The 22,191-nt window shown below is 33.8% G+C and overlaps 3 protein-coding genes and 1 non-coding gene across 8 annotated transcripts; 1 reads left to right on the top strand and 3 right to left on the bottom strand.

Annotated features, from left to right (window-relative positions):
- The first annotated feature begins 3,868 nt into the window (after window positions 1-3,868).
- LOC107404686 (F-box/LRR-repeat protein At3g03360) lies at window positions 3,869-6,773 on the top strand. Of its 4 annotated transcripts, none has more exons than XM_048464797.2 (6): window positions 3,869-4,164; window positions 4,264-4,356; window positions 4,864-5,694; window positions 5,796-5,954; window positions 6,195-6,239; window positions 6,371-6,773. In XM_048464797.2, exons 2-6 carry the CDS (start codon window positions 4,276-4,278, stop codon window positions 6,683-6,685), a joined length of 1,431 nt encoding a protein of 476 aa, XP_048320754.2. In that variant the 5' UTR covers window positions 3,869-4,164; window positions 4,264-4,275; the 3' UTR covers window positions 6,686-6,773. The 4 variants fall into 4 exon arrangements, with proteins under 4 accessions (XP_048320754.2, XP_048320759.2, XP_048320749.2 ...); XM_048464802.2 differs by having other exon boundaries at window positions 3,870-4,164; window positions 4,867-5,694; XM_048464792.2 differs by lacking the exon at window positions 3,869-4,164 and having other exon boundaries at window positions 4,171-4,356.
- A 1,324-nt stretch (window positions 6,774-8,097) lies between these two features.
- On the bottom strand, window positions 8,098-11,107 carry LOC107404900 (uncharacterized). Of its 2 annotated transcripts, none has more exons than XM_016011903.4 (9): window positions 10,777-11,107; window positions 10,503-10,601; window positions 10,329-10,417; window positions 10,139-10,241; window positions 9,814-9,864; window positions 9,194-9,347; window positions 8,840-9,014; window positions 8,482-8,587; window positions 8,098-8,394 (listed from the first exon to the last, which is right to left on the bottom strand). In XM_016011903.4, the coding sequence occupies exons 1-9, from the start codon at window positions 10,916-10,918 to the stop codon at window positions 8,237-8,239; spliced, it is 1,077 nt and encodes a 358-aa protein (XP_015867389.3). In that variant the 5' UTR covers window positions 10,919-11,107; the 3' UTR covers window positions 8,098-8,236. The 2 variants fall into 2 exon arrangements, with proteins under 2 accessions (XP_015867389.3, XP_015867394.3); XM_016011908.4 differs by having other exon boundaries at window positions 8,840-8,978; window positions 10,777-11,096.
- A 501-nt stretch (window positions 11,108-11,608) lies between these two features.
- Window positions 11,609-14,761, bottom strand: LOC107404676 (uncharacterized). Its single transcript, XR_009634637.1, has 5 exons — window positions 13,974-14,761; window positions 13,714-13,846; window positions 13,284-13,387; window positions 12,837-12,981; window positions 11,609-12,723 (listed from the first exon to the last, which is right to left on the bottom strand). It is a non-coding gene; the product is annotated as an uncharacterized LOC107404676 (transcript).
- An 839-nt stretch (window positions 14,762-15,600) lies between these two features.
- On the bottom strand, window positions 15,601-19,147 carry LOC107404861 (uncharacterized). Its single transcript, XM_016011859.4, has 6 exons — window positions 18,394-19,147; window positions 18,133-18,265; window positions 17,279-17,382; window positions 17,000-17,144; window positions 16,734-16,871; window positions 15,601-16,627 (listed from the first exon to the last, which is right to left on the bottom strand). Exons 1-6 carry the CDS (start codon window positions 18,432-18,434, stop codon window positions 15,803-15,805), a joined length of 1,386 nt encoding a protein of 461 aa, XP_015867345.2. The 5' UTR covers window positions 18,435-19,147; the 3' UTR covers window positions 15,601-15,802.
- Window positions 19,148-22,191: the final 3,044 nt, after the last annotated feature.

Here is a 22,191-nt window from a genome sequence, read left to right as displayed (position 1 = left end):
TTTTTTCATGTTTATAGATGCATATTATTTATTATATTTGACTTTTAATTGTAAATATAATGGTGGCTTATAATGTTCATTTAACAAAGATAACAATGTGGTATTGATGTAATGATAAGTAATTGACCTTATAGGAAATGTGCCATGTTTATTTATTAGAATTCTGTTATGCACAAACGCCTTAAGAGCTCAATTGCAAATTTTAAAAAATTTTCCGCTTGTCGGAAATATTTCCTATAGGCCGAAAAATTTTCCTACTGGAGGAAAAATGGAGGAAAAACGTTCCTCCAATCGGAAATCCCATATGAAGAAAAATTGAAGCCTCTTGATAAATTTCCGCCAGGTGGAAAAATTTTCCTCCAAGCGGAAATAGTTTTCCTCCTGTTGGAAAACATTTCCTCCAAGCGGAAATCGTTGAATAATTTTTACTCCTATTAGAAACTAATTTCCTCCACTTGGAAAATCAATTTCTAATAGATTATATAAGTTAATAGTAGGGTAAAAAAAATTGGGAGTGGAGACAAATATTATATAAGATGAAGATGGAATTAACAAAAAATGTAGTGACATTTAAAATCAATAACCATTTTAAATAAAAATAAAATTGATATATGTTTGTTTTTATTTTCAAAATCATTTGGACATTTCATAAAATGATATGTAAACTAAAGATTGAAAATCAATTCCAGAAAGCATCTTTTCATTTAGGATTAAATTCAAAAAAAAAAAAAGATATGAAATAATTATCAAAACATATTAAACCATAACACTAAATTAAAACTTTCTAATTCGAAGCATAAGACAATGGATTCGTACATCTCTGCCTATAATGTCCAAGACCACTGCATCGGCTACATCTACGTCCAATAACATCTTCACCTTCGGATGGTATGCGTTGTATCCTTGGTCTACCGGCTCGCCTACGTGTCCATCTTGGTGGAAGAACAATGCGACTTGCCACGTCATCCGGGACATGCCACTGTTTTTCATCTAACAAAGGATAAATGGACTCAGCATAAGCTGCACGATATGCATCCGCGGTGTAGTAATGAGAACACATGCCATAAGGAGCAATTTTTCGGTCTCTGCAAGCGGCAATACAATGATCACAAGGATATTGATCAAGATCGAAGACTTTGCATGAGCATGTTTTTGATTGGAGATTAACTGTACCCCTCAAACTCCCACCTTCCACAAGAAATTCATGCATATTAATGGCTTTCACACGTAGTCCGATGGACTCCAAATTTCGTAGTTTGAGTTGCTCTTCCATATGGTCAGTCACAGGTTTTGTCAATTTTGCACCTGCAGTACGTCGCTCATAAAACCACCTTTGCAGTAAATCCCGTATGTGCTCTATTAATGCTACTATTGGCATCTCTCTAGCATCTAGCAGAATGCCATTCAAGCTTTCTGCAATATTGGTGGTCATGATAGTGTACCTTTTACATGGACAAAGAGAACGTGCCCACCTTGTAGGGTCACATGATCGAATGTACTGGGCAGCTCTACTGTTTTTTGCCTCAATTTGCCCCATATAAAACTCAAAATCTTCAACCAAATATGCACTAGCTGCGAGCATGAAACATTGTATTATTGATTCATCTTTCGCATGTCCATTTGCTTTAATATTTCTGCTTATATGGTACGTGCACAACGCATGGTATGCATTGGGAAAAACTTTGCGTAATGCCCTTTCAATAGCGGGGTGTCTATCACTCACAAACACCAAATCTGGAAAATCTCCGATGGCATCCTTCAGGTTTTGGAAAAACCATGTATATGCTTGCTCGTTCTCTCCATCTCCAATGCCGAAAGCCAAAGGATATATTCTGTAGGTCACGTTTGTTGCGAAATAATTGTCCAACTACTATGTTCTCACAGCCAGTGAACTTTGATGAAAATATGGCCATAGAACCATTTCTGTTGCTCGATGATATGTGGTCACTTGTAGCACGATGAACCCTAACATCATCAACTCCTTCATTGTTCATTTCAGGATGCATATCATTATCATTATCTGGCAACTCATGATCAAAATCTACATCATTATGACCAACATCATCCCCTGCTGCATTGTAATTCTCATCATGAACAATATGATGCAACTGCTCATACTCCTCGTCGTTAGGAAACCGTTCAGCATAGTCACCTCCAACATCAACTCCTTCGTGAATGTTAAATGATGTCCAGGCCCCCCCACAAACATCAAATTGATCTCTAAACTGAGTTTCTTAAACCATAATTTCCTGAGATGTAGCCTGAATTGGTTCAGTACCGGAAGCTTGTGGTAGACGACCGCCAATTGGAGGACAAGAAAAAGAATGAAGATTACTCCCACTATCCGAAGCAAATGCTGTTTGATGAACATTTCTACATACATGTTCAACTTTTGAAATCACCTCAACATACAATGGAGGCCGCATCATTGTCATCCCTCCATTCCTCACTTCTTGAAGAAAGCATTTCACATCCCTATCACATCGTATTTCTGTAGGATCCAACTTTTCTGCACATCGTCCATATATCCATTTTAGCTTTAGCAAATATTCATTTCGATCTATCTCAATAGAATTGAAAATCTCATCCTCTAACTCTGATTTTGTGCATCTCTTGCCGACGGAAACCATTACATTTTTACCATTTCGATATTCCCAATCACCACTATCATTTTGTACCAATGTTCCATTATATAAAACCGCAATTACAATGTCATCATCTTCCATTTGACTACAAAATTAAATGAATAACGTTAAACTAAATCAATAAATATATAAAATTTTGAATAATATTAAACAAACATATTAACTGTATTAAAAAAGTTGATTCTGTTTTTTTTTTCGGGCCAAATATAGCTTTTTCCTACTGGCGGAAAACTGGCGGAAATTTGGCGGAAAACTGGCGGAAAACTGACGGAAAACTGGCGGAAAAATGGCGGAAAACTGGCGGAAAATTGGCGGAAAATTGGCGGAAATTTGCGAAAACTGACAAACTGGAGGAAATTGGCGGAAATTCATCTTTTTCGCCAAATTTCCTCCGTTTTTACTGTTTTTCGCGATTTTTCAGTTTTACACAAAATTTCTCCCATTTTCAAACCATATGCCACCTAAAGTATCTTTAAAATCACATAGAACATCTCATAAATCAATTTCTTGCATACCCATATCAAATAAAAAGCTTAAAAAACCCTAAACTAATAAAACTTACAAGAAAAAATAGAAAGAGAAAAAACAAAAAAAATACATATTTCCTTACTTTCATCTAATAAGAAAAAAGATAAAATTTTTACCTGATTTTAGTTTGAGATCTGAGAAAATACAAAAAAATGAAAGTGAGAGGCGATGAGATGCAAAGAGTTTAGAGAAACCCCACGAACAGTTTTGTATAAACTCCACCCCCACGAACGAACGGCTGTGTAGAAGAAAGGAAAGCTTTTGTGTAATTTTCAATTTTATCAAGGGTATTTTTGTCCCAAGGTGGCTAGTTTTTTAAAAAAAAAAAAAATTTGCTATTTTTTTAAAATGGAGTTGTAAGGTGGTTATTTATGGGAAAAACCCAAAAAACAATGTCGAAGAAAATCCAATAAAGGCCCATTTGAGTTCAATTTGTTAGGCTTGGCCCGGACTGGGCAGACCTGAGCGTGGAGGTTAAGTTTTTTTTTCTTTTATTTATTTATTTTTTGTTTTGGGGAAATAAATAGCGTGGAGGTTTAGTTGAATTAGGAGAATACGGTTTTTTTTTTTTTAAACAAATTACTTAATTATAAACTATCCAAAATATTTCCGCTTCTTCATATCCCATATAATTCGAATCTGTATTTTTAAAAACACACATAAAAATACTTAACCATTCAAACTAACCCATTCCATCAAAATACGGTTTAGTTGAATTAGGAGAATATGTGTCGATCATGAGGGTCATTCCCAACTATATCTCTGGTCTATCTAACACATGTATGACCTATGTCAACTAAACTAGATCGGACCAAATCCTACTGTTCAGAACTGTCAGAAGCAGAGGAGGAGAGTAGTTAAGCATCCCTACCTATACATGCTTCGAGTAATGGATAATAATTTGTAATTTTCAAAAAAAATAAAAAATAAAAAATAAAAAGGTGCAGCCGGAAGCGCAAAAGAGTTGCGAAAAGGAAAGAGAAGAGGAGAGGTAATAACCAAAAAAATAAATAAATAAATAAATAAAGAAAAAGAAAAACAAAAGAAAGGAGAGGTGTATAAAATAACTTCTCTCTATTTCTGTCTCCAGCCAAGTAAGTACATGGCGTTGAAGATCCACCCAAATAAACACATATTGTTGAAAAGGCTGATGCTGAAGAAAGGGAAGACGATGCAGAATAAGGTAACCAACCGTTTAATATATATATATATATATATATTTTTAAATATGTTCATAGTTTAATTTTCTATTTGAAGGGACAAATTTTATCTGTGTTATGTTTTATTTGAATTTTTTCTTTCTTTTTTTATAAAAAAGAACTTTCTTTAAAGGGACGAATTTTCTCCGTACAGCCAGGTCTGACTTGTTATGTTGTTTTTTTTATTATTATTATTTTTTTTTTTTTGTTCATAATTTTCTCCTGGAAGAGGCTAGAAAAAGATGGCTGCTTTGTTTTGAAAGTTTAGGTTTTTTTTTTTTTTAATTGCTTTGTGATGACAGTTTAACCGTTCATAAGGGTGAAAAAAAAAAAAAATTGAATTGAAACGTGAATTAAAAGGAACATGTTTTAGATGAATCTGTACAAAAAAGAGGATGAAGGCTGTTTTATTTTTGCTTTCAAAGTATGTGTTTTTTTTTTTTCTTTTTTTAAATCTTCTTTGTAATGGTAGTTTAACTGAAAAAATTTAGCAGGAGGAGATAGACAAGGAAGATATAATAAGTAAATTACCGGCTGAAATTCTGGTATCAATTATGTGTATGTTGAGGACAGAAGAAGCAGCAAAGATGAGTGTGGTTTCTCGGCTATGGCGTAGGATTTGGATTACTACCATTCGGGTTACACCTAGGTTGACAATTTTTTTGGAAAGAGAGTCTGTTGCGGATATAGCGCCATGTGATTTAAGCAAAAAGATACGTGATATAAATAAGAAGATGAGCAGGAAGATAATTGAGGTGTACAGAGTATTGAAGTTGCATAAGGCACCTACTCTGTATGAGTTTTCATTAATGGCTGACTTGACATATAAAGACTGTCATCATATCGACGCATGGTTGGATTTCGCTGCAAAAAAACATGTCCAAAAGCTCGTGCTGGATATTCCTTCTGTTATGGTTTACGATGCTATGTTTGTAGCTAATAATTTCCATTCCCTCAGGGATTTGACTATGGAGGGAATAAGTGTCACTGAAAACTTTATTGACCGTTTGTTCTCCAACTCTCCCTTTCTTGAACGTTTTGTTCTTCTAGCTTCTAATAAACTTGACAGGTTGAGCATTGCTTTTGCTCCCAATCTTAAGTACTTGCAAATAGAAAGTTCCGAACGCCTGCAACACCTCCAAATCTCCTCCGCTGAAAATCTTAATACAATAATAATTAAATTCATCGATGAGGTTAATTTCGAAAGCGTCAACATATCTGCCCCAAATCTCTCCCACATAAGTTTTGCCATCTTTGATGACGGCTTCAAATTTGACTCTTTTGTCACTGTGCTTAATCAAATAAAAAGACTTGCTATTGAGGTAGGTAGCTTACTCTTTTTTTTTTTTTTTTTCCTCTGTTTTTCTGTTTGAATATTATAAAGTTTATGTTTGTGTGTTTTTGTTTTAATTTGGTTAATTAGGTCTACACGGATGCTATTTCGGCTCAGTTACCTCAAATTCTTAAGTTGAGCAAGCTTGAGCATTTGGAATTAACGTTGGGTCATTGCTCCATAATACCATTTCACTGTTTGCTGGATATTCTAAAGGCGGCTCCTTTCTCGATTACTTTCTCATCCCAGGTGCACACCAATGCCCTGCCAATCTACAAATATTTATTTATTTTTTTATTTAATCTAAAATCCCAGAATACAGGCCTGCTAAACCACCAAGTAGTATTTATTTATAAGTTTAAAATCTTTGAAGCCTTTTTAGCAAGATATATTGCAACATTCCTCATTTTTGTTTTTTGTTCAGGTGAATTTAAATTGTACTATATGATGAGAAAAATTATGACTGAATTTGTTATGTTCATATGGCAGGACCAAGCAGTCTTAGCACATCCTGCTAAAGACAATGCCTTAAAGGTATTAATTATGTATTTTTAAATAATGATATATATATATATATATATATATTTATAGGAAAATGTGTAAGTGATATTTATTTGAATATTTTTTATGAACGATATTTATTTGAATATGGTGGTTTTTGACAGTGGTTGGATATGCATATACCTAAGGAAGTAGAGGTGAATCAGAACCATTCATGTCAATGCCTTAAGGTGGTGAAGTGGGGTGTCTTTGCTGGGTGCCAATCTGAAGTTGAGTTTTTGTTGCATTTACTCGAGTATGCTGTGTCAGTGGAGAAAATATTTATTGAGCTTATGGATTTAAGTTATTGGAGAGACAGAGAACATTGGCGGGGGTGTAACTATGATGATCAATATGAAGAACTCTGTGTCGAGTGTGCCCGGTTACTGAGAACGAAGATACTGCAAATGCATCCTCGTGCAGAGGTCATCATAACTTAATTTAATTGTAAGAATTTGATTATGGACAAATTATGTTTTATAATTATTATTTATGACTAACATTGATATAGATGCACCTTCTCTTTTCGTAATCGTATTAAGAAACATAAGTATTTTCTAAGAAGCATAAGTTAAAGCATAAGTCATACTTTTAACTGACTTACGAAATGAAACACAGTTTATATGCTTTTTGTTGTTATTAATACATAACTTGTGTATGAAAACGCATATATATATATATATATATAATGCTGATATTCCCGTCGTGCTAGAATGTAGAAATAATTTAATGATGTATGTTCATGCCCATTAGTAATCTTACAAATAGATTTTACATACGGTGGACTCTCATGGAACATATGTACCATGTCATATGTACTATGTCATATGCAAATTTTAGGATTTTTTTTTTTTTTAATTGCCTTCTTTTGTCCTTGACAATTGTAGAAATGATAATTTGGCCTAATACATTGTACCCTAAAAAAAAAAAAAAAAAAAAGGCAAAAAGCTAAAAAACAAAACAAAAAAAAAAAAATTTCTTTCTAAGCTAGAATCAGGGAGTCACAACAGCTGCTGCAAGATGAAAATACTTGCTATACGGCAATTAATTTATTTGAGTTGTAGTTGAAATCGAGGAGCGATATTTAAATCTGCTACAATATGTTATTATAAATTATAATTATATTACAATGCTTTCTCCCTTTCAAATTAATTATATGGTGGTCGACAAGCTTAAACATCACATTTTGTCTACTAACTGATTAATTAGTTCCAAAATCTTAGTTCCAAAATCTTCTCCAAGATGTTTTATCTATTTCCCTCATTGATTAATGATGTTTATATTTTCATTTAAATTAAAGTTATAATAAAGAACGAGGCTCTATTTTATTTTATTTTTTTCAAGGAAAGGAAATATATACTTAACATGAAAATAACTAAAATAGTTGGCAGCTGAGTGAATAAAGTTTGATCCAAAAAAACATTTCACTAGTATAGCTACCATTGTCAAAACTCAAAATTTCCACAATTTCAAGAGACCAAAACCAAGTAGAAATGCAATTTAAGTATTAAAATATATTTTAAATTGGTCTCTTTTTTGTTTTTTTTTTGTTTTTACCTGTTAGTTCAATGTTATTAGAATCTGAAAAAGATAGTTCAGAAATTGTAAAAGTTATGCCGTTAATTGAACAGCAAAGCAAATGCATTGACCCAGTAAGAGCAACGGTTTCCTAATACCGATATTTAGAACTTGCATTTGCTACCAACAATTTTGAACATAAATATCATATACTATTGTTTGATATTTTCAATTGAGATTTGATTCATTTTATCGAAAAAAATTGAGATTTGATTCAGAAAATAAAAAATGCAAAGGTTGTGATGCCAATAATAAGTTTTGATGACAGAGGGTTGCCTTTGTGAAAACCAAACTTACCCACCCACAATCAGTCTACTATTTGAAAAAGCTATATTTGTGGGCAAAATCATAAACTTTATAAAAGCTGAACATCTAAATAACTTCACAGCTTCGTTGCACAATAGGATTACAAATTAGAAATTTCTTTTCTGGCACTTTATCTGCCAAATCTCTACATCAGTTCCTCTGTCATATTCTTTAATGTATTGTGGAATTTGCGTAATGTCAATGCACTTGCCCACAAACCTTGCCGTTGAACGAAACTCCAGATCTTCACGCTGTGCAACACCATCTATCCAAAGTCGAATTAAAGCCAAAGGGTAAATAATAAAATGTAAAATGAAAGCCAATGGATGCAACAGGTGATGTATATGCTTACCTCCTTCAACCTGCAGATAACTTTTGAAATGTGAGTAACCATTTGCGACAACGTCAAGATCATCAAGGCTGAAGTTGTACCGCTTTTCCAGTGCCAGGTATAAAACCTAAGAAACAAAGTGATTGCCATTAAAATGGTTCTTTATAAATGGACTAGAGGCTGTCAGCAACAACATGAGAAGGTGTATTTCAGTTGTGATACATCCTTGATCAATCTCTTTTAGAAACACCAATTTTATGATTGATCAGTCTTAACATTTCTGAGTTTCTAGCCAGTAAAACACAAAATCTCAAAATGCTTTCAAGACATAAAATACTTGCCATTCCCATCGCTTTCCATTTTAACGTGTCATTTGTACCTTTTCTGGACATGTGCACATTAGTCTCTCTAAAATACTGAAAAATGCATCTGTGAGTTCATCGCTGTAAATTACGTCTGCAGCTACAAGCATAGAAGCTTTTTGGGCTTCTTCAACATCTGAGGATGTCCAGAGATACCTATGCGACACCATTACATGTATCAAATTGTGTTTCCTAAATATTATGATGTATAAGCTGCATTAGAACAACATTTTCCATAGTTCCAAAATAACAGGGATATATTAGCATAATAAAAGACATTATTAGAAAAAGGTTTCATTCTAATTATAAGAAATCATACAAAAAATATAACTCCTACTTGGTACATACTATTCACTGAGTCTGAATGTCACCTATTACACTGGGGGGATTCTTCAAGACTTATTTCAGGAGGCCAGGAATGCATCCAATTAAGTTCACGTACATGAATGGCAGCTTGAGGATTGAATAGTTCAGAATTAAGCTTAATATTCTTGGCACAGTTTTCCAGGATCTCATTACCATGGTCTGTCAACAATGCAGAAGGTTGCATTGCGTAATAAAAAACCTAAATTAGGTAAAGTCAGAGACAAAGATGAAGCAAAGAACTTCCAACATAAAATATTATTTATGGTCTCAATTATAAAAAGCCACAAATTCAGAACCTAATAATCTATATTGTCTTCTCAGTTCTACGATTGTACAAACTCTTCTAGGAAATTTTTGGTGTAATTATATAATAAGCACCAAAAATAAATAAATTACTTAATTAATAAGAAGAGGATAACAAATTATATCCTAATTATCTGGGCTTCACTACTTTTTACATCACTTATCACTACAACTAGTTCAAATCTTGTAAATTCTTGAATTAGTTAGTTAATAGGCGAGAGAGCTCACAGCCAAGATAAAATATAAAAATACTAAGAAGTTAAAAATACAAAAGTTAATTGTACTGATTAAAGAACGTTAATAAGAAGTGAGAAGGTAATACCTGTTAAAAACACTGTTTTAGCAATGCGTGAAAGTAATATACCCACCAACCCTGGTTAACATAGTGCAATGGAATCACTTTGTTTCTGGTCATCAATAATTTCATTCAGAGCTAATATAATTTAAAACATACAATTTGATTAATTCAATGGTCAGTGGCAATGTAAAGGCTAGATATCAACAAATAAGCTAACCTAATTATTCAAAATGGTTTGCCTACTTGAAATGGTTTAAGTCATTTGAGCAAATGTCAATCTTGTTCATAAGGTTTTTGCAACATACATATAATGACATAATATCAAAACAAGTAATAATGGCCACCATACCTGTGCCAGCACCAAGTTCTAATGAAATGATTCCATCAAATTCAGATGATGTAAACATCTTATGCAACACAAAATCAGATAATGCTAGTTCCGCTCTCCACACCTGTAAGGAAGGAAGGAAGGAAAGGGAGAAATGTGAAAATAGAACAGTAAAACACAAAAAAGGGGAAGAAACCAAAACTTTATTTACCTGCAAACCAACACTCGGAATAGACGATGTGATGTTATGCTGGATTCTCACTCTATAACTCTGTGTAGATAAGCCAGCAAAACGCGTAGCTATATATACATAATAAAATTGATAAATATAAGCAACAGCTATATGATAAGAAACTTGGTGGAAGTAGATGAGATGGGAACTCACTGTTGCGTCTAGGAAGAACAAGATCACCATCCTCATCCAGCTTCATCACCGAAGCTGCTTCCATTTCAGAAGTTTCATTGCTTCTTCTTGGTTCAGTTTCTAATTAATTGAACAAGTATTTAAGAAATAATTATTAAAAGATAAAAAGAAAAAAAAAAAAAAAAAGGTTAATTTTGGAAGTGAATTTTGATGGCACAGAGAAAGGGACAGAGGCAGAGAACATGAAAGGGTTGCAAAAAACAGTAATAAATAAGATTGAATTCAAAGGGAGTACCAGAGGGAATGGAGAAAGTGAAGTATGAAATGTGGGACCCAGAAAGACCAGGTGGACAACCCAAGTGTACCTCGCTCATCACGTGGTCCGACGACTCCGACGACGACGACGACGACTCTGAATATTCAACTCTTTCTTCCATTGACAAACACACAAAACCCAAAATCTTACACTTCAATTTTCCACCGTGCTTTCGCCGATTTGAATTCTCTACGACAAAACGCTGCGTTATTGCTGTTCCTGCTGAGGAGGAGGTTGGAAAGCTTTTATACGATATTTGCTGTAATTACCCCTTTTGCCCCCAAGTTTTATCTTTTCGAAGGATTAATTAGTGCCATATGATATCATGATAAGTGGCAGAAATTTTTTTTTTTTTTTTTTTTGAATAATAGGAGAAATTAAAATTAGTGATTTAAAATTTTTTTCCCATAACGTTCCAAAACCATATAAATTTATTAGTGATATTGTGTGCCTTTATTTACCAAGGAAAAAAAAAGTGCACTTGATTTTGCATGAAGATCCAGACCGTGACATCGATATCAATGAATCTCAAAGTGATAAGAGACATAACGATTAATGGATTAAACATGAAGAACTAGACTCCAAGTTCATTCATACATATAATGTTAAATAAACTTTTACATACAAACCAGACAACATAAAATTTTGATATTTATAATTTAATATTTTTTAATTGTTTTACTCTCTATGAATATTAAAAATATATATATTAATTAAAATATTATTAAAAAACTGCCATACAATCATATTTATAATTTGATATTTTTTAATTGATTATTTTCCATAAATATATAAAAGTATCAATTAAATTACTATTAAAAAATTATCATATAATTTATTATCAAAATTTTGATTGTCTGGCAATATAATAGTTTTCAGGTTACAAATTTTTTTCTTTAAAAAAAAAAAAAGGGCTTTCAAATTTGGAACCGCAGTGCTGCCAAACAATAACTCAACCTATTTTTGACATGTAATTAGAGTTCCTAAGAGAATGTTTTTTTCCCTCAATGCTTAACTTTTTTAATGCTTCTATGTTCCTCTGAGAGAAGCAATTCGAGCTACCAGATCATCATATTCCGGTAGCTTAGGATGAACATGACTGGCCATTCTCAGCATTACCGGCTGAAGAGAAATCGCTCGGGCATACCCATCATGTTTTGCTTCATATGGAGCCGTTGGCTCTATTGGCATGGATGATGCTCTAGCTGGAGGAAGAGGATCAATGGCTAATTCAGCCGTTCTGCTTCTCTGCCTTGTTGTTGTAGTTGTTTTTGCAACACCATCAATCTCAGTCTCAGTCCCATGCCTCTCGACAATGTCACCACGCGGTGTCCGTTTCAAGTTTCTCCTCCTAAACGATCTAGGATTTGGCTTATTATATACCACTAAATCATAATTTTGGTCAGTTGTTTCCTTCTCAACTTCAGTACCACTCTGTTTTGTTGGACTTGGTTCCTCTAAAATGTTGTCCGTTGTTTCAGTTCTTGGTTTGAGGTAAGGGAAAGGTATAGATCTGTGATAGAAGGGCCTCATTGTATCCTCTTCATCCTCGGAAGCACTTCCCATCAAACTCAAAGATCTATTCGGAGCATCTCGGTAAAGGTCTATGGTTGTTTCATCTTCACTACTACTGCTCTGCTGCTTGTAGATATCAAAAGGAACATCCTTGCTTCCATAAGATGTAATGTCACTTTCACTTCCTTCTGATTCATTATAATCCTCCTCCTTTGTGTTGCTATTTTTGTTCCCATGATCATCTTGAGTTTTTCTTATTGAAAAAGCATCTTTCTTGCTTTCGTATGTTATTTTAAGATCATTATCAGTGTCTGTTATACAGCATTCAATTGAGAATTCTTTTGCTATTTCCTGCATTAACTGAAGCACCATCTCGTTGGTAGTCTGTTTTGGCCTCAACATCTCCATAAACTAAAACATAAGATATTAAATGGTCAAATACTAATAAAAGATCTACAATTGGTATTGTCCTTCTTCTTTTTAAACTAAATATTTGAATTTCTGAAGTGAAATAGAAATTGTACCTCTTCATTTGTCCAACGATCGAGGGAATTTCCATATTTCTCAGCAAATAAATTTCTGAGGTTTCGTAGTTCAGGCAGATCAACAAATCATGCTGCAGCATATATCAAAGATGGCACAGCTTCCCTGCATTCTTTTGGGCATTCCCTGAAAAGATAAGAATCAAGAAAAAGCTTTTAATACACAATTGGAAATCACGTTTTTAAGGTTCTATTTCGATCAATAGGGTTATTATTATTCTTATAGCCTCTGTTTGTATCTTTTGTATAGTTTGTTGTAATGTTATATTTGTTACACCATTGCATGTAAATTCACATATAGATTCTCAACAGCTAAATGAACGACTTATTAGAGAGAGTTCGGTAGTTGTTATAACAGCTAAATTAAGGATGGTCAAATAAGCCTTTTAACAGCTACAAATGGTAGTTGTTAGAGAGAGTTCGGCATACCTCTGCTTTAGCATGGACTTGAGATTATTTGAGATAGTTTCACAAAAATTCTCAATTAATTCGTAACAGGAGGACCTATGTTGCTCAACCAGAAGTCCCTCGGCCTGCGTCACCAATTACAAAGAGTTACGGACGTTCAAATCGTGCATTTTTCTTTGCTTTAAAAATTACTTATTTTCAATCTTCCCTAAAACCCAACACAGAAACATACAGCTTTTGCATATATTACTAAGAAAATCATGCATACATACACCCAAAATGTGTTTTAAAAAAAAAAAAAAAAAAAAAAAAAAAAAAAAAAAAGAGAAGGCCAGAGTGAACTTACATCTCTGGTTACTTCACATCTTAATGCATGCATGGTCATGATCATCATGCATGTGATGAAGAACGAGACCAAGAAATTTATGCAATATATGAAGAAAATTATTACCCTTCCATACGCAATGATAATAAAGCCATTCCCAAGAAGATGTGCAATATCACTTCTCAAATGTTTCTCAACTGCATTCCTCTTCGTCTTTATCGCATCCAGTCTCATTTTCGTTGTCTCAATATGTTGTTTGCTAAACCAAAAAGTCCAAAAATTAAAAACAAAAAAAAAAAAAACAAAAAATTGTATAAAAGGAATACTGACAACCAAAATCTGAAACTAAATATAAAAATTGAATTTGGGGTTTGTTTGTGCTGAACCATTTGACGTAGAATTTAGGCTTAAAAAACCCGTCAATCATCTTTGATCTCCGAGACCTCCGAAGATTTACCAGGAATAGCAAAGAATGTGAAAAGCTGGATTTTTTCATAGAGTAAGAGAAGATTGTTTAAATGGGTTTTTTTAAACTGCAACAATAAGGTCAAGCCAAGAACCAGGAATTGAGGAACCCAGATGAAAAGAAAAACGCTGTTCTGCTTCAGAAAAGAAATAAGCAGAAGATAAAACTAGAAAAGGAGTGAAAGTGGAGCAGTTTAAGAGATGGAGAGGAAAAGAAAATTCAGAAACTTGGTCTAATGAAAATGGCAAAAAAAAAAAAAAAAAAAAAAAGGGAGTAGATTTAGAGAGGTAAAACAAAAAGAACGTAAAAAGAGAGGCAGAGAGGAAGAGAGATGATTGTTCAGCAAAACAACCAGAAAAACAGAGTCTCTAAATTGGTTTTAGTTTTGGAGGAGAAATGAAGGAGTTCCAGGGAGACAGACAAGTACTTAAAAAAAAATCAATTCCTTTCTCGCCGTTGATTTAGTGGGAGTGAAGAATGGTCAATGAATTCGACACTGTGAATTGGCAGCTAGTAGAAGCTCTGCCTTTCGTCTCTCACAGAGGGGAAAGAAAGATCGACCCCAGGCAGAGTTATTAGCGAAAGAAAATATATGCCACGCTGGACTCTCTGTCTCTCAAAAATAGTCACCCTCCCGCTTAGATCCATTTTGTGCCTGCTTTTCTACCAAACTAGGAGGAAACAAAAATAAAAAAAATAATTTACATCTCACTTTCTTTTTCTTTTTTGGTCGGTAGGAATCATCAGTCCAATTACTACTGATCAGTGTATCATTGGCCTATTGGGAGTTCCATAGATAAGAACGAATTAGATCCACTCGACTGAGTAGATGGAATGGGTAAAAGTCATTGTTTATTATTATTTCTTTGTTTTCTTATACTATTTTGGAGACTTCCAAGCTCAAAGTCATCCGTTTCTTCCCTCCGTTATTATTTGACCCTTTCAATTGCCATTTCATTTTAGAAGATTCAAAACTCTAGAAAACCTGTGTTGACAATAGTCAATCTTTAAGTTTTTAAATATGACATTTCTAGTCATTCTTTTAAATATTTAAACATTACAGTTGTGACCAAACTAGTATGACTTCACAAAGCAGAAGACCCGAGTAACTTCTTTGTCTTTTAGGTTTGGATTCTAGCCAGTGGAATTTCATTTTGTTGCCAATTTCAAACCTTAATATGAAATCGTGGAATTTGTGTAAAGCGAGTGAATGTACTTGACCACAAACCTTGGCTTTGAACAAACCTGACGTCAAGTTAATATACAGCCTACAGAAAGAAGAAGATTTCACTAAATTCTGCCGTAAGGAAAAAGCTCAAGATCAGACAAAATACTCATGTATCACAAAAAAACTACACTCCTCATTCCCTGAACGTGAACAAGACGGTCTCTTTTATAAAGGGCTCCTTAGGGAACCAAAAACGCTGCGTATCAAGCAACTGATTCTGGCAACAGCTAACAAAACTATCTAAAGAAATCAATAAAACGACAGCGTTTAAGCAAAACAAAACGACAAGACTCATAAAATAAATGAAGGGTTTAAGAAATGAATCTCATGTTGTAGAAACTTAAAATATAATGAATGATTTTTCAGTATACAAATTTGGAAACGAGGTGCTACCAAATAATGTAATAACTAACCTATATTTATGGACATGATGTTAATTAAAGAATTTTCCTAAGATAAATCTTTTTTTCCTAATGCTTATGATTTCCTTTTTTTTTTTTTCTTTTTTCTTTTTTTCCCTACTATGCTCCTCTAAGAGCAGCAATTCGAGCTGCCAAATCCTCATATTCAGGTAGCTTAGGATGAACATGACCGGCGGTGCTCAGCATTTCCGGCTGGAGAGAAGTTGCTCGGACATGTCCACGTTTTGCCTCAGATGCAGAAGTTGTCTCTGGTGGCATAGAAGATGCTCTGGCTGGAGGAATACCCAACTTCACATGTTCATCATCATTTTGCTCCATACAGGATTTTGGATTGGACTTGGGCTTCCCGGATTCATAAGGTGACCGTTTCTTACTGTAATGCATCAAAAGCCCATCCAAAACCCTATTTTCATCATCACTGTCGTTGGCCTCTATGCTGCTCAAGCCCCTCCTTGGTTTTCCACTCGAATTTGTCTTCACAACCCCATCAGTTTCCATCTCATTACTTCCGACAACCTCACGACCCGATGGCGGTTTCAAGTTTCTCCTCCTAACTGATCTTGGCTTTGGCTTATCCTCCACCGCTAAATCATGGTCTAAACTCTTGTCCTTTCTCTCAGTTTTTGGTTTGAGGTAAGGTGGAGGAATAAATCTGAGATAGAAGGGCTTCTTACTGTCTACTTCATCCTCGGAAACACTCCCTATGGAACTTGAAGATTTCTGTGGGGCGTCAAGGGAAATATCTGTAGTAGTTTCATCTTCACTACTACTGCTCTGCAGCTTGTAGCTATCAACATTTTCACTTCCTTTGGATGCATTATAATCATCTTTAGTTTTTCCTCTCGAAAGAGCATCTTCATTGCTATTGTATGCCTTTTCAAGATCATTATCAGTTTCTTTCATTGACCCATACTTAGGCTGCTCCTGTAAATAAAGAGAAACATTAGTTGATAAGAAGCCTTAAAAAAAAAAAAAAAAAAAAAAAAAAGCAATTTGCTATTGAGTTTCCTGTTTTAAATTAAAGCCTTACTTGCATGGGAGATGGCGTAAAAAGTTTCTGTTCCAAAGCCTTAGATTCCCATTCAATTGATGATTCTTTTGCTATGTCTTGCATCAACTGAAGCTTCATTTCCTTGGAAGGATGTTTTGGCCTTAACATCTCCACGAACTATAAGCACAACGTTTTAAATGGTTAAATACTGAAACAGACGCACAATTGGTTCTTTTTTTTCTTTTTTTTTTTTCCTTCTTAAAATAAGATCTTTGAATTTCTAATGTGGGATATGAATTAGCTACCTCTTTATTTATATAACATTCGAGGGAATTTCCATATTTCTCAGTAAATAAATTTCTGAGGTCTCGAAGTTCTGGCAAATCAGCAAACCTTGCGGCAGCATACATCAAAGATGGAACAGCTTCTCTACATTCTTCAGGGCATTCCCTGAAAAGAGATGAGAATCAAAATCAAAATAAAAAACTTTTAAAAGTGAAAAAATGTTTTTAAGATCAAAGAAACATTCAAACATCTTTGTACTGTTCTTCTGAGAAAGAGATAAAGTAGGAAGGAGCATTTACTTCTGCTTTAGCATAAGAGAGAGATTATTTGAGATAATCCCACAAAAATTCTCGATTAATTCGTAACAGGAGGACCTAATTTGCTCAACCAGAAGCCCCTCAGCCTGCATCACCAATTATGTTATGAAGGGTCAAGTTGGCGTTATGGGTAAGTGACATCCATAAGCATACATATAAACATCCAAATCATGAAATTTTCTTTGCTTAAAAAAATGAATTTTCCAATCTCCCGAAAATCCAATACAGAAACATTCAGCATTGCATATATTACTAATAACATCACACCAAACAAAACATTCCGGTCAGGAAGTTTCCGGTTGTTTTCAGTTGAAAAAAAGAAAATGCTAAAAAATAAGAAAAAAAAAAAAAAAGGTATAGCGAGTGCAAGTCATGATCCGATCACATTCACCAGATATGGATATAACACACATGCACGATTATCATGAAAGCAAGGGATTGACTCATGCATTGATCAAGATGTGAAAGTTTATGATAGCAATGGACATGTGGGGGTCCCACATATGAATATAAGCCGGTTGATATACCTCCATTCATGATGTCAATCAATGCTTCGCATAGGAAGAGCGGTGATCATATTTTAAGTAAATAATGAAACGGCGTCATAAATAAATTGAAAAATAAATAAATAAATAAATAAAATAATTAATATTGACACTAAAAAAATAAAAAAAATAAATAAAAAATAAAAAAAGCTGCAAAGAACAAAAACAAAACAAAAAAGAACAAATCACTAAGGCCAACAAAGATGTAAAGAAGACAATAGGAAAGGCACAAATCATAGAACAGGGCATGAAAGAGGCCAAGTCTTTATGGAATATGAAGCAAATTATTACCCTTCCATACGCATTGATATCAAGGCCACTCCTAAGAAGATCTGCAATGTCACTTCTCAAATATTTCTGAACTGCATTCCTCTTCTTCTTTATCGCATCCAGTCGAGTTTTCGTGGTCTTAATACATTGTTTGCTAAAACACCAAAAGAAAGTTCCAATGTCAGAAACCAAAAGCTAAAAAAAGAAACCAGAGAATCAAATTCTGAAAGAATAAATATAAAAGCTAAATATGGGTTTTTTAAATATGGGTTTTTGCCTAACCATTTGTTGTAGAACTTAGGCTTCAATAACGTGTCAAACATTTTGGATCTCTGAGACTGTACAGAAGAATTTAAGGGGGGATGGTAGAGAAAAGTGAAAAAGATGGGGTTTTTTATAGAGTAAAGAAGAAGATCGTTGAAATGGGTTTGTTGAACTTGCAACGATAAGGCAAAGAATGATTGAATGCAAGATTGAAAATTTCGAGATCAGGTCACGCCAAGAATCAGCATTCGAGAAAACCCAGAAGGAAAGAAAATACTGCTCTGAAATAAAACAGAACGAAAAAAAAAAAAATAGCAAAACGAAGTGAAAGTGGTGGAGCAGTTTTAGAGAGAAAGAGTGAAAAAAAAAAGGAAAAAAAGAAAAAAAAAAAGAAATTCAGAAACTTGACGTAACGAAAATGGAAAAAATGGGAAGTAGATTTTTAAAGAGGGAAAACAAAAAGATTGTGGAAAGAGAGGCACGGAAGAGGGGGAAAAAAAATGAGCGGAAAAACAGAGTAGTTTGAAGAAGAAGCAGAAGAAACGGAGGAGTTCTGGGGAGACAAACAGATACTTGGAGAGAAATTAATTCCTTTCTCTCCGTTGTTTCAGCGAGAGAGAAAGAGAGAGAGACGAATGGTCAATGAATTCGAGAATCTGTAAATTTGGCAGCTACAAGAAGAAGCTCTCTGTCTCTCTGAGAGGAAATAAAGATTGATACTAGGTAGAGTTTTAGAGAGAGAAACTCATTGCCACGCTGGACTCTCTCTCTCTATACCAATCAATAACTTTCACTCCCGCTAAAATCCGTTTTGCGCCGGCTTTTCTACCAAATTTTTCCCCAAAAAAACAAATTACATCTCACATTTTGATTTATTTAAATTTTGGGTTATTATTTACTTACTTATTTTGCATGAAATTCGTTGAACCCAAATGAGTAAACAGCAAGAAATTCTTTTTTAGAGTAAATCTTGGTTATTTTTTCAGTATTCAGGTTCGAAGAATTTTAGAATGATTCAAAGTACTAATTAAAATAGTAATTTTTTTTTTTTTGAAAAGAATAAAAAGAGAAAGTAGTTTCTTTTTTTTTTCCTTTTTTTTTTTTCCTTTTTGTTTTGTCCAATTAATGTTGAAAAAAAAAAAGGGGTAAAAAGGGTATCGAAAGAAGACAATTGTAAAAAGATGAAGACCTTTCAGGGCAAATTAGGGCCAGAGAGTCCTTAATTTTTGCAATAAGAAAGACAAAACATGTAGCAATCCGTTATTAGCTGCCTCTAGTTTAACGGGCCTGCTGCGTGGAACTTTTCCAATATGACAGTAATATCCCTACAAAATGCAATTAGAATAAACCCAAGTAACATTTATGGATGGAGTGCCAAATGGATTGTTTTTATTTTTTAACCGTCCTAACAAAATAAGTTAGATGTTAAAAAGATCATTCATCAATTGAGAATTTTGTGTTACTTTCCATTACAATAAAGTAACATGAACCAACGGTTTGGATTTCACTGCTTTTATTTATACAGATTGAATACATTTGTGAATAATTAATATGTAGACACTTTGTGTAGCCTTATATTAGGGGGAAAGACCATAAAGTTTAGGGGACAATGAATCTTAACCTAATTCCAATTCTTGAATCCCTTTTTCAATGCAATCATGTACCTAAATCATAGAGTAAATTATCAAAGGGCATTACACAATTCAATCCCAAATTGAATAATTTATGGATATCATTTTAAATATAAGTTTCTTTTTATTTTCCTCTTAATACAAGGCTCAGTATCGTCAAACTAACAATTGTTTATGTTCCCAAAAAAGGGAAAAACAGAACAATCACAATGGTTGTTGATAGTGTTGAGGGTAAATTGGTAATTGTAGACATGGGGTGGCATTTTGCCAGCTGGGCATTGGCGTATGACTTAGGCTTTATAAGGAGGAAAAAGATGCATCCAATCGAAACAAGAATCTACGGTTGCGTGACAATGGCGAAAGCGAGTCAATCAAGCTTTGTGACCAGGTGGAAAAAGTTGCTTACTAAAAAACAGCTGTGTCCAACAGGTGGCAGACCCCCAGATGGTCATTTCTCCTTATTTTTCATTTCCATAATATGAAAACCAAACAGTGGTGTTATGGTGGTACTGGCTTGTTTACTTGTAATTTGCAAAATTTGCTGGAATTTGTTAGCGCAATAGATGTTCCTTAGCTGCCAAGGAATGTTTTTTACCTTTTTGCAATTTGGTTCTCTTTTCTAACTTCTTTTTTTTCTTCTTTTTTAGCTAACAAAAAAGAAGCTGTTTTTTTTCTTTTCTTTTATGCCTGTGTTATATTAAAACGAAAAACAAAAGTAAAACTTTTAGGTTTTACTTTTTAAAGGTGTAACTGTAAGGCTGGGTTGGTTGGGACAAAATAATGCATGTCACAGGAAAGAGGCATGGAGTTAGCCTTATCATTCGGAGGAATTTAAGGGAACAAAAAGCTGATGCCACAATAATGTTTCATCATTTCTCAGTTTTCAAAAGGAAAAACAAAAACTCATTTATTGTATCCTAATAACTAATTAAAGCAGTATAACATTTGCAAAATTTGGATAAATTGCATATTTTACAATTTTCCTTATGTTGTGTGCTATAATCGTTCGGTTGGGGAAAGGGATATGCTGCAGCATTTAGGAAGGTCTATATATTTATTAATGGTAGTCGTTGCCTAAACTGTATGCTTGGACTTTAGCCAGAGCAGAGAGGCATTGCTATCCATAGTAGTTTTATAGCAATTTAAGAACTAAGCAGAAACCTAACTTAATTAGGTGTCTCATTTATCTTTTTTTTTTTTTTCTTTTTAATTAACAAGTTTGCCATTTCAACCACTCAAAAATTCCTCGAGTTGCGCCATTTATTTCCTTATCTGATTTCTCCCTGTGTCCTTCAAAGGGCAAGGCTTTGATTAGTATCAATTAGTCAAAAGCCTAAAATCCAGTGGCAGAAACATGATTACAATTGAATCCGATAACAATGTCATACCAACTTAAGAAAAAAAATGTAATTAGGTTAATAGGGAAATTTTTGAAAAGGTTGGTGGTCAACTCCAAAATCTAATTATGAAAGATGAAGTTTGCCAGGGAGAGAAAATAAAAGCAAACAACCATGTCAATGTACAAGTATAAGAGAAGCTACACAAGTCAGAAAAGCTATACAAGTCAGAAATAAAACAATGTATATGACATAAAACCCACATTCGAACATGGAATTTTATTTCCTTAGTGTAATCGTTGAAAAGGGTTTGACCTGCAGTTTGTGGGGTCGCTGGTGTCAGTTTTATATTTTTCCACTTCATCTTTCGAAATTCGTGGACTTCCATTTTTTTTTTTTTAATTTTTAATTTATTATTCGAATGTTTGTTTCTAACTTTCTATATGTCAATTGCAGTGACTTTCGTAGGAGCGCCATCCTTTGCATCAACCTAAACATAAATCCTCAAATTTAGAAAAATAAAAAGAGAGATGAGCAGGGAATTTAGGTCAAGCAATTATTAATATCCGATTCCTCCTAAGCCAAATATGCCAACTTGTGATGAAAGATTTTGCAAAGAGAGTAAACAAAGCTGGATTTGATGAAGTGGAGAAAGTAACTTCTAAGTTTAGGTAATTTATACCAACTAGGAATAAGAGAAAGAGAAAATGGTACCACTAATTAGGTAATTGAAAGATTTATCTTTTTTGCGTAGAGATTTGATATGAAAATTAATAATTAGGGACCGCCCAAGATAACAGCTGGATTTGAGTTGGGTTTGTGAAATTAAACGCATGAAATATCGTTAT

This window comes from Ziziphus jujuba, chromosome 1, assembly GCF_031755915.1.
Source record: "Ziziphus jujuba cultivar Dongzao chromosome 1, ASM3175591v1".
Lineage (NCBI taxonomy): Eukaryota > Viridiplantae > Streptophyta > Magnoliopsida > Rosales > Rhamnaceae > Ziziphus > Ziziphus jujuba.
Note: the sequence above shows the minus strand (reverse complement) of the source record. Positions and strands in the feature narration are given on the sequence as shown.

Coding starts and splice junctions, on each gene's coding strand:
- LOC107404686 (XM_048464797.2), top strand. CDS start 4,276: ATGGCGTTGAAGATCCACCCAAATAAACACATATTGTTGAAAAGGCTG. Junction 5,695..5,795: donor TAAAAAGACTTGCTATTGAG/GTAGGTAGCTTA, acceptor TTGGTTAATTAG/GTCTACACGGATGCTATTTC. Junction 6,240..6,370: donor CTAAAGACAATGCCTTAAAG/GTATTAATTATG, acceptor GGTTTTTGACAG/TGGTTGGATATGCATATACC.
- LOC107404900 (XM_016011903.4), bottom strand. CDS start 10,918: ATGGAAGAAAGAGTTGAATATTCAGAGTCGTCGTCGTCGTCGTCGGAG. Junction 9,865..10,138: donor AGAACTTGGTGCTGGCACAG/GTATGGTGGCCA, acceptor TATGTTAACCAG/GGTTGGTGGGTATATTACTT. Junction 9,348..9,813: donor TAAAACAGTGTTTTTAACAG/GTATTACCTTCT, acceptor CATTGTTGACAG/ACCATGGTAATGAGATCCTG.
- LOC107404861 (XM_016011859.4), bottom strand. CDS start 18,434: ATGTTTGACACGTTATTGAAGCCTAAGTTCTACAACAAATG. Junction 18,266..18,393: donor CCTAAGTTCTACAACAAATG/GTTAGGCAAAAA, acceptor TTGGTGTTTTAG/CAAACAATGTATTAAGACCA. Junction 17,145..17,278: donor TCTCTTATGCTAAAGCAGAA/GTAAATGCTCCT, acceptor ATCTCTTTTCAG/GGAATGCCCTGAAGAATGTA.